This window comes from Chrysoperla carnea, chromosome 3, assembly GCF_905475395.1.
Source record: "Chrysoperla carnea chromosome 3, inChrCarn1.1, whole genome shotgun sequence".
In the NCBI taxonomy this organism is placed as follows: domain Eukaryota; kingdom Metazoa; phylum Arthropoda; class Insecta; order Neuroptera; family Chrysopidae; genus Chrysoperla; species Chrysoperla carnea.
In genome coordinates this window covers 17,339,452-17,354,895 of record NC_058339.1, presented here as the reverse complement: position 1 = coordinate 17,354,895, position 15,444 = coordinate 17,339,452, and the positions used below count along the sequence as shown (strand labels likewise).

Below are 15,444 nucleotides of genomic sequence, written 5' to 3'. Positions count from 1 at the left end.
ATATTTATTGATACAAGTTAATTCATATTTTAATAATAATAAATTGTGTGAGAAAAATATTCATTGTCAAAATCCAGCTCAAATTACAGCTTAATCGGAAACCGGGAAGTGGATTAAATTTGACTTGCAAGTAATAATTTGTGTCCCCACTACTGAGCTAGAGCCTTAATTAGTCAGGCATAACGGTTTTTGTTTTTGTTTCTTTTGTTATCAATAATTTATTAGGGTTTTAACTTTATTTAAGTCACCCTATTAGCTCAGTTGGTTAATAACAAAATTAATTTAATTGTGATGGGCTGGTATAGTGCATGGTACATGCATGAAGGAGGTGCACTCAACCTTTGAAATTGAGGAGCTGATAAATGAAATTAGCAGCGGAAAGGTGGTAAAACACATATTTGGTATCACAATGGGCCCTATAGCCTAAGTGTGTCTTTCGTGGACAACCAATACAACCTAACAGAAAACAATTGTAATTAAAGATAAACAATCCTGTTTCGAAGAGAACAAGTTTTGGTCTAGGAATCGTCATTTTAACTCACAAGTTTTGACATTCCCTGAGGCGAAAAGTTTATCAATTTAGTGGTACTATGTATTTAACTAACATTGATCCATTATCTGTTTCATTGTATCTCCGATATTGTATTACCTATATCCATTTGAGTAACGTTCGACTATATTCTATTTATATAAATGTTATTATAATCAATATTCGATAAATTTATTGAACCTTAATAAACCATATATACCTGCCTGTTTTAAACTATTAATAATTTTACCGAATCCAGGCAAAGAAACTATATCAATTATTTATTGTTTATATTCATTCCATTTCTTTGTGTAATCATTTTGTGAATATTTACATTATACAAAGATTTAGAATTGGCATATTATGAGTTTTAATTAGGGTTTATTTAGAGGTGAACTTACAGCAACTGAAGAGTACAGGGAAAAACATGCTACGATAACCAAGCATTGAACTGAGATCACATTTATCCGGAGAAATTGTCCGATGTTCTAATGGTATATGGTCGGTTTTCATTCATCTGATAGCCAGGTGAGACATTTTTATACCATGTATATATGAAATATACATAGTATATTAAGTTTAGTCCCAAGTTTGTAACGCTTAAAAATATTGATGGTATGAATAAAATTTCGAAGAGAGGGGTGAAGATCGACCAAATATCGTCTCTTGTATTATAAGCAGAAATTGTTTTTTATATTTGTGAATCATTTTACTCAAAAAAGCGTCTGGCGATATCTGCCTTGGTTTTCGAAACATCGAAAGCTAAATAATTAAGCAAAATTTTCAATTTTCGATATTATGAAAATTACTCTACAGATATCGAAAAATTGTATTCTCTTTTTTCGTATTATATTGTCAAGTTATAACATTATTCACCATCAAAGTGGAAAAAATATACTTTTTTTTTAATTTGCGTCCCCACTACCGTGCTCATACATCCTTAATTAGTTGGGCACAACGGATTTTTTTTGTTTTTAATAATTTATTAAGGTTTTAAATTTAATTAAGTTTTGGAGTAATCTATATGAAAACATATAATTCATCTAGAGTTTCCCCACAAGACCAATGTTAAATATATCAACTTTTCAAGTCATTTATTTATTCAAATAATCGGACAACCCCCGATTATTTATCCAAAGTTTCCCTTTCGCTTGTACATCTATAATAAACAATTTTGTATTGAAATGAAATTCTTATTCTATTTTTGGCATGTATTGAATCAACATAATACCTATAAAGTTATACCACAAATTATGTATAAATTCCATTCACCTGAACGTATCATCCACCTTTCTGTGTGTTGTGTATGCATACTCTTTATATAACATAAATGAATTTCAATTTCAATGCAATATACGAGAAAATCTTATTCAGCAGCAATATCGAATATATATTTTCTATCGATTTCATATCTATATATCTATCTACTATCTATATGCGATTGACACTCAATATTGATAGCTTTCGCTTGTAATATACTGTTGTGCTATGAGTGATTGAATGGAATATACGAGAGTTGGAGTCTATTCTATCATAGTATGCTGCATATGTACGTGTACGACAAGAGAATGGTACTTACGTGTGTCAGTATCCCATCCATAGTACTTACGACTCTATATCACTCAATACATACCAGGGACGAAGGTACCTACCTAGTATATATAATTTTATCTGTTGAATGCATTCGCATTCAAAAACCTAACAAACCTTTCTACAGCTTCCTACATACGTAAAAGCTACTCCTATATATGGCGTGACTCAAAATTTACTTTATTTAAAAATGTGAAAAATAGTATACAGTCGCATTTTTTTCGCAAGAGTTGACTTCAGAATCGAATGCACGTAATTACATTGAGTCTTCTACACTAGTACGATTGCAACGCAGTCTTTATTGAACTGGAACTTTGTTTAGCTTCAAAACTACATGACTGCTCAGTTAAGTTGCGTCACTAGACTAACTACTGCTAATCTATTGCAAACCACCTTTTTTTCAACAATACTTACTCTGTCCATTCGTTTTGCACTTCCACAACTTGGAATTAACAAATCCCACTCGAATTGACAAAGATTCAGTTAGAGTTGTATCAGTGGACGCGTATCAGTAACATAACATGCGTTCACTATAAAGCATTTTCCTGCCAAAGCATATGTGCCACAGCCGTGTTACCTGAGTGCATGAAAAACTTTAGAATGACTTTTGTTATGAGCTCTATTGCTACAGAGAATCAAAGATACCCGTCGGCATAACAGAAAATTAATTTAGTTAATGGGAGCAGTGGGCTGGTGTAGTGTGGGCTGGTGTCCTGATGATGAGGACTGAGTAGGGGCTTTGACGATTAGATGCTTGCACACAAACATACACTAACCGTTAAACATTTGAATTGTTTTCGAACTGTTTTTATACCAGAACTAAACACTATTAGCGACATATATATGTAACATAACATATCCATTCCTATAGAAATTTGAATTTTTTACTGAAATTCTTTGATAGAATCTAATATTGATGGAAAAATATCAAATCGATATCTTTAATCTAATTTTTTATTATTTTTGCATACAACGTCTAGAGGTAGAAATTCACACTTAATTGACATCATATTATCTGGGAACGGGGCAGATTTGCAAGCCTGTCTCATCATCATGATAGCTCATTCCACCTTTTTGTCTCATTCCTATTTTCGATAAATTATCCACGATATATTTTTAGAATATATATTTTGAAACCGTGCTTGAATGAAGGAATATTTTTACCTTTAGTTTTTATTTTCCGTAGAGAAGAAGTATGACTAACCTAACATTTCACATTTGATGACGGTTTTTAAATGTTTAAACTAAAACCTTGAAATCATCCGGTATATTTAAACGATTTCGTAATATTTTCAACAAATTCCTTTCTATCCATTCTATTCGTAATACATTTTTCTAGTTTAGAATATATTTGTAGTCTTCGTGTCTCTAGAGGTCATAATATTTTTACTATTATGATCATTTTTACAATATAACATTTTGACTACTTCAAAATATCCTTAATTGCTAAGGTATGAGAGGCTGTAAAAAGAAATTAAAATTATATCCAATAACTACGACAAAGCTCTTAAATGTTTAAGCCAGTCAGTAAAATTTCGGTTTGAAATTTTTTTAAATTATTCCCTTAAGTGAAATTAATTAAGTGAATTTTGTATGCTAACAATTATTTTATTGTTTAAAATTTCATAGCTCGATAAAACAAGAATGAATAACAAGCCGTGGGTGGGACTAGTGCGACCCTTGAGGTTTCCACCATAGTAAACAGTTCAAAAAATAATAATTAAGAAAAAAACTCGACCGACTCGACCTAATGTTACAAAATTCTCTTCGGATTATATTGCCGTCATCACGCTTGGGGATCTACACCTCAACGAAGTGGATACCATTTTTACACACACAGACACTTCTGTACACACACACATAGACACTTCTGCTTCAAATTGGTGTTTTTGTCCTCTCTTGACTATGAAACGTAAAGATATGTTAGGAATTTCCATTTCGAAAGTCGGACTCATTACAATAACTTTCTGTACTGTACACAATAATTTTGTAGAGTTTCATTATTTCACCTATGTCCACTTGATCTCCCGTTTTCTACATTACAGTTTATTTTGTATCTATTCGATTTAATTATTTAATCGAAATTTTTGCTGCTTTTTTTTCAAACATATTAGATATCGTTTTATGAAATATATTGAAATACATTTTATATCAATTTCACTCTAATGATTTGTAAGTCATATCGACTTAAATTGAATTTAATAAAAGGTAATTCAAATCAATTCTCATTGGAGTTAGAAATTTAATAATGCAATATTATAAGTGAATTCAATTATCCTCAAACTGAATATATACTACGGACTTTTCAGTCCCTCTTGTTCGAATCAAATTCGATAAAGTAGAAATTATTGTAATAATGTAGTCAAGAATGATAAAGAAATTTATTTAAATCCTGAACTGTTCTTTACTCGTGGGTTTTAATTTTTCTTTGAGTACTAAATTTTACCAATAAGTCATATTTTGTTAAAAAGGGTGGTTTTTTCTTAACGTTCTTTCTCTCTAACAGATTTCGATTAAGTTAATTGTACTAGAAAATTAAATTGTAAACAGTAGTTCCTATCAGTTTCTTGGATACTTTATATACTTTCATCTCATTATACTAATGAAGTTTGGCTCGTTATTTTTTTGACTTGAACGGGACATATAAAGTATTTATGACAAAATATTAAAAGTGTAACTTTGATTAAAACTTATTTCTAATATAATGAACATTATTAAATCAAACTTATGTAAATATAATATTAATATTTTGTATCATAAAAAAACGTGTGAAATATTTTGCTATAATAAATACTTATTAAATATTTTACGTGACATATTATAACTTTATCATAAAAAAAAAAAGTTTTCCATCACAAACTTTAAATCCTATACGAAATAATAATTTTGTTCTACATTCTGTAAGAAGTACGTGACTAATGTTATTACTTATTAATACATTATTATGATGTATGTATTTGTAATAAGTCCAGTTATAATCGCACGGTTTCCTTGTTGTTATAACGAAAAAGTTTTTTTTCACCCTTAAAGTTAATTTTAGGATTCCGTACGGAAGAAAAAATATAGTCGCATCAATGAATGTTTTTACTCGGGAGTCCCCAATAACACAATAACAGCTATTTCAGATGGGGGAAGTAAACTGGAGCGGGAATAAATAATGTACGCGACTGACATTTCAACGCCCAGCCTAAATCGCTAAGTTTGAAATTTGGAGAGCTTAGTGATTTTACACTGTAGGTGTCATTTGAGAAAGGATTTTTTGAAATTCATCTCCTAAAAGGGTGAAATAGTGGATGAAAGTTCATAGCACACTCGAAAATAATTAATAGCTGTATGTTTTCGACATCTGATTTGTGTATGTCACAACTCACAGCTTCCACTTTGTTTCTCAATATACTACATTTTAATTCTTCAATTTTGTAAAACTAATGATCTATTTTAAATTGTTACAGTATTTCGGCAAGGAGATACGGGTAAATGTTGGTACGCTGTTTTGGGAGGTTCATTGGATGTTCGAATTCAACAGTCTGATGCGGAAAGTAAAGTAAGTTATGTAACCATCATTATTGATTCTTAAATTATCATACCTAATATTTGATCGTTTTATGCAAAACGGAATTTTAACTACCTTGGAGGTAATCGTTCTCAAAAAAGAAACGAAAAACGCTTTTTCAGTATATTTTAGTTATACTCTTAAAATATTTATGTAGGTTAAGTAAAGTAAGTCACTCCAATCAATCATTGGTTCAAACTAAAAAATGACTTCAAAAACTGAAAATTGAGATCGTGGTTGTCGCTTAAAAGTACAAAAAGAGAACAAACAAATATTCCATGGAAACACTTGAAAGACATGAAAAAACTTTACATTATTTTTGAAACTGTTCGTGGTTTTTACCTAGTTTGGTAAAATTGACTTTGGTATTATATTTTCTTTTCAGAAAATCAGATATTTTAGTATATAGTTTTTTGTAACTATTTGTAAGTCAAATATAATGAAAAAGTTTATTTTAACTATATAGGTAGTGTTTTCAAATAAATAAAAAGGTCAATATAGTGTGCCAATTTCCAATTTGTGGCATACGTTCAAATTACTTTTTATTAAGGATGGCCAAATATGAAAAAACTTCCAATTTTTTTTGAACAAGTGTCTGATGTTATGGCCCTTTACTTAATTGTTATCGCCCCATAGGTATTCCTATTTAAATTCCCAAAAACGAAATTTTTATTGTTTTATTAGAAGACTTAGAACGAAGAAATTATATGCTTTCAAATATTATAGTCCGTCTCTTTCTTGCAAAGCGAAGTAACACGGAGATCATCGTTGTTTTTTTAGGAACTTTAAACGTTCAAATTTTGCGAACTTTTAAAGGTTTTTTTAAAACTAACTTTATTTCTGTCTGTGCAGAAAGAATCCTTTATATAAAATTATAAAAAGTAGCCATGTTATGAGAGTAGGTAGTTATAAGGTATTACGTTATACAAATATCGTTAGAATTGTATTTATTTCAAAATAATTCAATTAAAAAGAAATTTCTGAAATCTGTTAAAATTTATAAAAAAAATCTGAAATTATTTTATCTTGCTGTATATTATTAACGTCAATTTTCACCTTTATTTAAGATAGAAATTCTTAATGAAAATATATTTTGCACATATTGCAGGTTTTTAGACCATATATATTTTGTGAGAGAGTAAGATTCTTTTATATTTCGTGTTATAGTATATTTTAAAACTATAATACCTTTTTCAGTCGTACAATGTTTTTGATATCTTATTTGATATAAAAAAATACACAGTAAAGAATAGAAAATACTATACTCATTTACAACTTTGATTTTCATTTATATAGAACTGATTACTTTTTCATTATTTCAAATTGATTTTTTACAAGGCTTATCATGTAATAAGTTTACGTAATAGTGAAACGAGAATGAAGATATTGAAAAAAAATACTTGTCTACTCGATTATAAAGTACGATTTCAACTCGTATGAAAAAGATTCTGCCATGAATCATTTCATAACCTTTGTAAATCTGATCTAAACTTGATAGTTGTGGCATAAAAAGTATCTATGTCGCACGGTCTATAAGTGGACAAAGCAAGTGTGATATAAGGTTTTCGAATTAGGCACATACAAAATTTGCTGGAAATTTAAAGTAAACTTCGAATAAGGCCTGGTATTCTATATTTTTTCCGAAACTTGCAGTTTTGCTGGCACAGGACATTTTTCTTCTGAATTTTGGAAAAATAAAATATATACTCCCTATATCGAATCCTTTACGGTATAGGTCACATAATATACTTGGGGAAAGTTCTCTATCTTATAACATATTTTCTTTGAAAAATATATTCAAAAATAGAGAAAAACGCCTTAATTAAGGAATAGTTTCTCTCTATCCCTTAGTAATATCTGAAATCTTACCTTTATGCATAGTTAGTTATATTACTAGTTTTACGATCTAGTTTTGCCTAACCTATAATTCTTTCGTGAAAATATTTTGCAACAGAACAACAGAACAAAATTTTGCTTTTTGAGGAGAAACTCTATAATGACATATCATGTAATAATGTTACAACATTTGCTTACAAACATAGACTAAATCATATTTTTACGTACTAAGCGCCCTGAAAATCCGATTTTCTATTATAGCTGAATAAATTGTAAAGATAATCTAAATATTATAATTATTATTAACTTCGATCGGATTCTGAATAGAGCCAGGGCCTTGTTTTTTTACCATGTAAAACTGTTCGTAATAAAAATTTATATACCAAAAAAATATACAATATTATATTCGAATATTTGTAATATTTATTAGCCCATCGGCCAAATAAAATCATCATTGGCTTTTATTAAAATATATATATATTTCATTTATTATTAATACAATTCGTATATTTGATTTTTTTTGTCGTAATTTTATTTGGTCTAGACGTTGTTGAACTTTTTGTGTAGTGTTGGTATTGTTAACAATTGTAGTTATAATCTAACCTTTATATACTTTTCAAGTCCCCATATCTTAAATTTAATATAAATGCTACACAATCAACAAACAAATAAACTATAATTTGGGCAAAGTTTTCTTCTGAAACTTTATATCTGAACATAAAGTATTTTTATTATTTATTCTATTGTTGTGTAATATCTAAAGAAAACGAACTTTTAACCAAACTAAAACTTACTTCAAAAATATGCAAAAAATTAAAAATCTTGGGATTGATGAATGGGAAGATGAGCGATGGGAAGATGAGCGATGGGAAGATGAATTGAAGCGGGCCGTTATTGGAGAAGGATTGCCAGAGATAGAGCACAATGGAAAATGTTAGAGGTCTTTGCCAAAAGGCACACTGAAATAATTTGTTTTCTTTGAGTCACTTATACATGACTACTTGTAAAGGCTTATAGTTGATAGCAACTTTGAAATATTATTTCACATCCTGTCAAATACTTATTATCTACGATCATAGCGAGTCTCTAAAGTTCTTTAAGTCCGTAAGCCGCTCTAGACTGTTGCAAGCAAGCGCTAGCGAATGAAAGAAGCGTAGAAAGTAATTAGCCTAATAAGTATTTAATCTATTAGCAATAATTAGAAATATCCTCCTTTTGAAGTCGGTTAAAGCATAAAGTTTATAGAAGTTATTTGTTTCTACAACATATATCATTTTTAGTGCTTATGTAAACGTTTTTAGAGGCCGTGGACTTTTAAACTTATAAAGCACAGTCCAAGTGATTTAAGGGTGTTTCTAGCATGCTATTTTAACCTACAGATATAAACGTGAGTCGAATATATTTATATTAACATGTTTATTTTTGAATGAATATGGTTCGTAATCAAAAAAACAAAATTTAAAGAATAATTGAAATCACCTGAATTTTAGAATTTTGGAAAGGTATTTATAAAGGAAATATTTTTCTTTTAGAAGACTTATTTTATGTAAGCATATACTACAATTTCGTTCTAATACTCCAGTTAAATTCTACTGAAATGAAACGTATAAAAATTATCCTACAGCTTTGTTTTAGACTCTCGAAATATAGAAATTGTCATTATGTTTGTCCTACATTCATAGCCAGTGCCTAAAAAATATTCTTGATTAATGTTAGGAAATCTTAAATTTTTTTTATAGGAAAAGTTGAAGTAAATAATGCTAAAAAGTTGTGTAAATTCATCGACAGACACTATGTTTAATTTTTACGCCCAGAACTTTAAACCTGAATGTCTCTGTAAGTATGAAACTTACAATATTTAGAATATTAAAAATGATAATTAACGAAGCATTAATCATCAACGTCAAATAAAAAAACTCTAAAGTGCTTCTTTTCTATAATTTTCTAAGGAATCCATTGTTTCGGTTTAGTTCAGTGAGTTCAGTGAGTTCAGTGATTTAAGGCATTCTAAATCACATTTTGTTGTCTCTAATATGGATAAAGACATTTTTGCTGGACATATATAGCGTAGGTACATAACTTGCGAGTTTCTAAGGGAAAATTCCTTAACGAGTCTATTTCAATAGGATATTGACTGGTCTATAAGTAAAAAATTCAAACTGTATACATGGTTTTATACTCATGGCTACAAAATTTTCAATAAATCCTTACATACTTGTACTGTATAGTAGATTCTTTGTGGTAAATAAACCAAGTGACATATCCAGAACATTTATAACTAGAAAGTGCAATGAATTTTCTATAAGTAAAAGGATTTATAGCCACAGAACAAGCTAAGTCGATTTTCCATTTAAATTCTCTTTAAAAATATAAAACGAAGCTTTTTATATATTGTTTAAGAAGTTTTAACACTATCTCTATTTGTATGTTCATGATTCACTACACTCTCTACATTATGTTTGTTGTACTATCTAAGTCTCTTGTGTAATATAATTGCGAACAAGATATTTATAGTAGGAAAACATTACTTTGAAAAGTATCTGATTTTTTTTATTTATGGCATGAAAATTTCGTATTATATTTTAAAATTTTGGTTCGCCTAGTTTAAAGTCTGGACTATTGAGACCTTTCAGTGTTTGATATATAGGATGATTTTGGCGATTAACTACTAGTGTTTTTCTATAAACACACTTTGCAAACTTACGCCATTATTCCACCTAGCTCAATTGATGTACTAAACTAATTTTACCCCTTTCGAGGCTGAGTTTCTAAATATATCTTCATCGTGAACACTTACATCATTTAGGAAAACGTTTGTTTAAAGTTTCATGCCTCTAAACACAGCGGTTTCAGTCTGTCAGTTTCTTCTTTTATATGTGAAGATGTAAATAAATAAATAGCTGAAGTGATTGATTATTTCTTGATTGGTGTAATATTTATTTTTATTAACAGAAACAGAGAATATTAGTTATTCTGTATCAAATATTCTTTCCTAAAGATGTTTTTGAAGCAAATCTATTATACACGTTTTCCTTTAGAAAGGTTTAAAAATAATTCTTTATATCTTCCATGATTACCCTCGACTTTTTCTGTCGGTTTGACCTTTATGTATATAGCTTTATATATATAACAATTGTTTAAAAAATTTTGTACAACGATAAAATAAAGTTTCAGCTTTTCAATTTATAAAGAAGCATTGCTAACATATTGCTTGTGAGAGCAACATGAAGTTAAAAAAACCTTTGCCCAAAATGTTACCATCTTCTTGTAATGAATACCCTCTTTTTATTTACTTTCCTCAGAAAGCGCTTTTCTTCCTGTTAGTATTTATTTAAAAAAAACCGCTGAAATATTTTCAGAATCTTCTAAACATCCTGTGTATCATTTTTTTTTATAATACTTAATACGTAAGGACATTGTATTATATAAAGTAATAGTTTTATATTTTCTAAGATGAAAAAGTAAACAGCTTAGAAAGTTGACTAGTAGGTAGGTACTCATACATGCTTACTCCCACAAACAACATAACACGTAAATGTACAAATATGTAGGTTTGTTAAATCCTTCATTCTTGGTATTGTTTCTCCCTCACTATTTTTATGACGCTTCTATCACATTCTAATACAAAATTCATCTTACAAAATATTTCATACTTATGTGCATTTTTTATAGTCATACAGAGCTACCACAAATTGATCACATTTTAAACATTTATAACTGAAAAACTATAACGCCTATCGGTTTGTTCCTAGAACCTGTTGAAATATCATGTTTTGACAATTTTTTTAATTATAATATTTTAGCCCATTAAAGGAAGCTTTGAACAACTAGAAAATATTCAGGCGTCTAGATGTTGTAAATGAAAAAATTCAGTATTAAACAAGTGAAATTTACAAAATTTTAAACATATCTATGCACTTGGAGCATATCTATGAAGAATCTCCATTAAATTACCGTTTTTTTTAAAGCCTTTTCCAAATCAAACGGATTTTGAACATCATCGTCAATTTTATAGTTTTTTGGGTACAGAACCCTAAACGCGCACTAGGTAAAAATACTCTCCATTAAATCACCTTTCAAACAAAACCAAAAATCAAAATCGGTTCATCCGTTTAGGCGCTACGATGCTACATCCAGACACACACATAGCGGTCAAACTTATAACACTCCTTTTTTTAGTTCGAGGGTTAAAACTTCGACTTTAATATTTTTCTCTAAGTTTCTTCTTTTATAAAGCATATCTTTGTTCTTGAATTGTCGCTTACACGATATAATGTAATTAATTGCAGTGAGCTTTACTTTGTGGAACTCCATAATTAGGATTTTGAAGAAATAAAACTTTCCTTAACTAATTTTCCTTGCTTAGTCCAATCTATCGTTTTTCTTATTGTTAGATGAAAAATTTCTATGTTAGATGAAACATGTCAATATATTTTTAATTATTAAAATATTAAAAAATATAGTGGACTAAGTAAAGAAAATTAGAAGTTTTATTTCTTCAAAATGGTGACGATTGAATGTCTTTGCTGGTTGGAGTGCATGATCCCTGTAAACTAGTCAATTTTAAGGCAGGTTGCAATGAGAAACAAAACAGGTGAACTTTGTAACTTTGAACTATAAAGCTTCAAAATGAATCATCCTGTATTTATAGGTGTACATAATATATACTCTATGACAGTCATAAAAATTGAAACAATATATTTCTCGTCAATACGTATATACTTTATTCAATGTATGTATAACCTTTTGCACTTTTATACCGAAGGAATGAGATATTTGGTATATAAAAAATTAATAAAATACAAAGATATTGTCCTAGTGGTAAACATGCTATATATCTACACAGGTGGCAGTTTTATTGATTGTTTTATAGCATTGTTTTAGTCAGCCATCCGTTTCAAACAAACACAGAAAAGACAAAATATGTCAATTTGTCATTTAAACAGAGGTAGGTATAGGTGACCATAATTATACTTTATAAAATATTAACCAACACTTGAATAAAAGTTTAGCAAAATAAAAATATGTTTAAAATATTCCAGAAATTTAAGCTTTAAATTAGAAGTTGATTTTTCGCTTAAGTTGGGTTTTACGGAATTTTCTAAATTTAATTATAAAGAGTGTCCTGAAATTATCGAGCAGGGCGTCCTTAAATTAGAGATTTGAATTTTACTTCATCTGTAAAAGAAAACAAATATAGCGTCAAAAAACCTGCACCCACACTTGGAGGTCGGAAAATGAAACTTGCCCAAAAAAAGTTCGAAAAAAAAGGAATTTCATATCTTTCCTTACTTATATAGTCTTAGTACCGAACTTAATAGATATTTAATTTTGAAACACTCTAAGCCCTAAAAACGGAGATTAAACCCCATTTAAAAAAATGAATTAAATTATTTTATACAATTTAGGTGTACATTAACTGCCTTTTGAAAAAACCTCAACAAATAAAATTATTTGCCAACAACTGACATAAAATCAATATTTCGTATTGTAAAATAAAAATTGAAGCGTTATTAAGTCACAGGAACGATAATAAGTTTGATAAAAAAAGTCAAAGAGAAGTTTTTATAGTAAATATATTTTCTTTGTAGTCAATTATGATAAAAATAGTTACAGCATTCCAGCGTTCATCTTAAACTTTATCTCTATCTTAAACTAATTTTATATAGAGATGCGTCTTACATTAATCCTTCTTGAAATGTTTAAAAAAAGTTTTTAATTAAAGCAAACTTTCTCTTTCTTTTGAATACACAAATCTGGTGTAAAGACTCCAGAACCTCTATGTATACTCAATGTCACAAAAAATGCTCGTTTTAAAACATTCTAAGTGTTACTATTATAACATAACATATGATGAGTACGCTTAGAATGTTTTAACTGTGGCACTTTTTTTGACAGTGAGTGTACATTAAAAGAATATAATAATTCCTTAGGTTGAGTATATGACAAAGTAACTTGTCTTCCACTCAAAAACTTAATTTCATTACTAAAAACCAAAGCAAGCATACTCTTCCTAGAAAAAAGTTTGTTTACTCATTTTTAATCAACTGCTATTGATGTTTTTAGTAAGAGTTCACTCTGCCTAGCAAGAATCAACTCCTACTTACAATCGGCTTCTCCTGTAACATAAACACACGATACCAAATTTAATGCAACCATTTTTAAATCGAATTTTTTACTTAACTTCAAGGGTTTTCACGAAGGACAATACAATTTTCTTCGAAGGGCAGTACATATAAAAATTAAAGCTTGTTTTATTTTAATTGGCGGAGTTTCGGTGTATCAAAGATAATAGAAAGATTATAGTTTTGAAAAGAGGAAAATTGAAAAAAATTGTTTTAACAGAAATGGCTAGGCCAAGGTTTAAAATACTAATGTTAAAAACACACCGAGGGTGAGTAGGTTATTGCATTTAGAATATCTACAACAGTGTTTTTTTACATTTGATTAAGTCTTACCTATTATATCGAGGTAAAATCGTAATAGCCTTAGAAAACAAAGAAATATCAAATAGAAAAAATTGGTTAGCTTGAAGACTATACTTTTTTACCATCACACGAAATTCCGTTCTAAATAAAAATATATTAATCCCTTTGTTATTTTATGTGAACTATGAGACAACTGGTGTAAAAGATCAATATCTATTGAGATGTTTAACGTATAAAGGTATGTGCTTACGCATAGTGTTATGATGTGTGAAAATTTCTTTTTCGTTCAGTTTTTTTTATTCCAATTTATTCGTAAGTAAACTAGAAATCTATTGTTGAAAATATTTTTCTTTATATAAAAATCTATGGAGCGTAAATAAGAAAATAATTGACCAAAATAACTAGAGTTTTAAAAATGCAACTCAGCGTTTGTTTTTTGCTACAGTTTCTTCTGGCAGAAAATTTTCCAGGGTATGCATAAATTGTTGGCTTAGTAATATTACAATTAATTGTAATAAACTAGAGTTTTTAAGTTTGGCTTGTAAACAAATTACCAGTATTTAAGTTTTATTAGGTGTATATTCAAGTCTGTGATAAAACATCATTTTTTCACAAGATTTTGATCTTCATCTATAATCATCATTTTGAACCATAAATTAAAGTTATCTGTAAAAATTTAAAATTGTAAATGTTAAACAATTCTTAGGCATATTTTCTGATATACTCAATGACTATACTGTAAAAATGAAAAACTGCATATATTTTAGCTGTGTAAAACAATCCCTTCAAGTGTTATCGAAGGGGCATAAGTGAGATCAAGAGAACTGCAGGCTATAAAGCGGAGGTTTTTACTTTTAATCACAGTGAAGCGAGCGGGTATCAAGCTAGTATAAAATAAATAAACCTTTAGTATATCAATCAAAAAAATCTTGAATAAAAAATAAAACAACAAAAAGTTCTTGAACAAAAGAAAGAAAATAAAATTATAGTATGAAAGAAGCCAATACCATTATTAAATGTTAACAATATTGATAGTTGGTAAAGTGACCTAGTAGTACCTAATAGTAATAGTAGTAAGTAAGTAAGCCAATAATATATCTACAGAAGCGTATACAATGGTGAAAAATTCGAGTGTTGCGTTCAAATGCAATGAACAAGGTAAAGTAAGGATTTTAAATGCTTAAGAAACATAGTAAGGGATAATCCTGATGTCGAATTGGCCATATTACCCATAAAAATGTCAAACTAAACTTGATACCATGACAAAATTTGAAAATGAATTGAAAATTGATTAAAACACGAAGAAATTATAAGCAATCAAAGACTGCATTCAAAGGTTACCCATCTCCTTTAAGCAAAACAGTTTTATATGTAATGTCTATGGTGATACCCACGTATGACGTCACTAAGCAAAAGGTAATTTAATGGAGAGTGTTCTTAGATATGTGAAGTATTTCGATACCGAAAAAATGATCCAAAAATTTGCAATTTTATGTATCAATTAATCA

The 15,444-nt window shown here is 28.9% G+C and overlaps 1 protein-coding gene across 1 annotated transcript in view; it reads left to right on the top strand.

Moving 5' to 3' along the window:
• Positions 1-15,444, top strand: part of LOC123296970 (rap guanine nucleotide exchange factor 4) — a 252,698-nt gene that overhangs the window by 107,821 nt on the left and 129,433 nt on the right. The window contains exon 3 of the mRNA XM_044878706.1: positions 5,572-5,663. Within this exon, the coding sequence (XP_044734641.1) occupies positions 5,572-5,663 (92 nt within the window). The remainder of the gene's footprint in view (positions 1-5,571; positions 5,664-15,444) is intronic.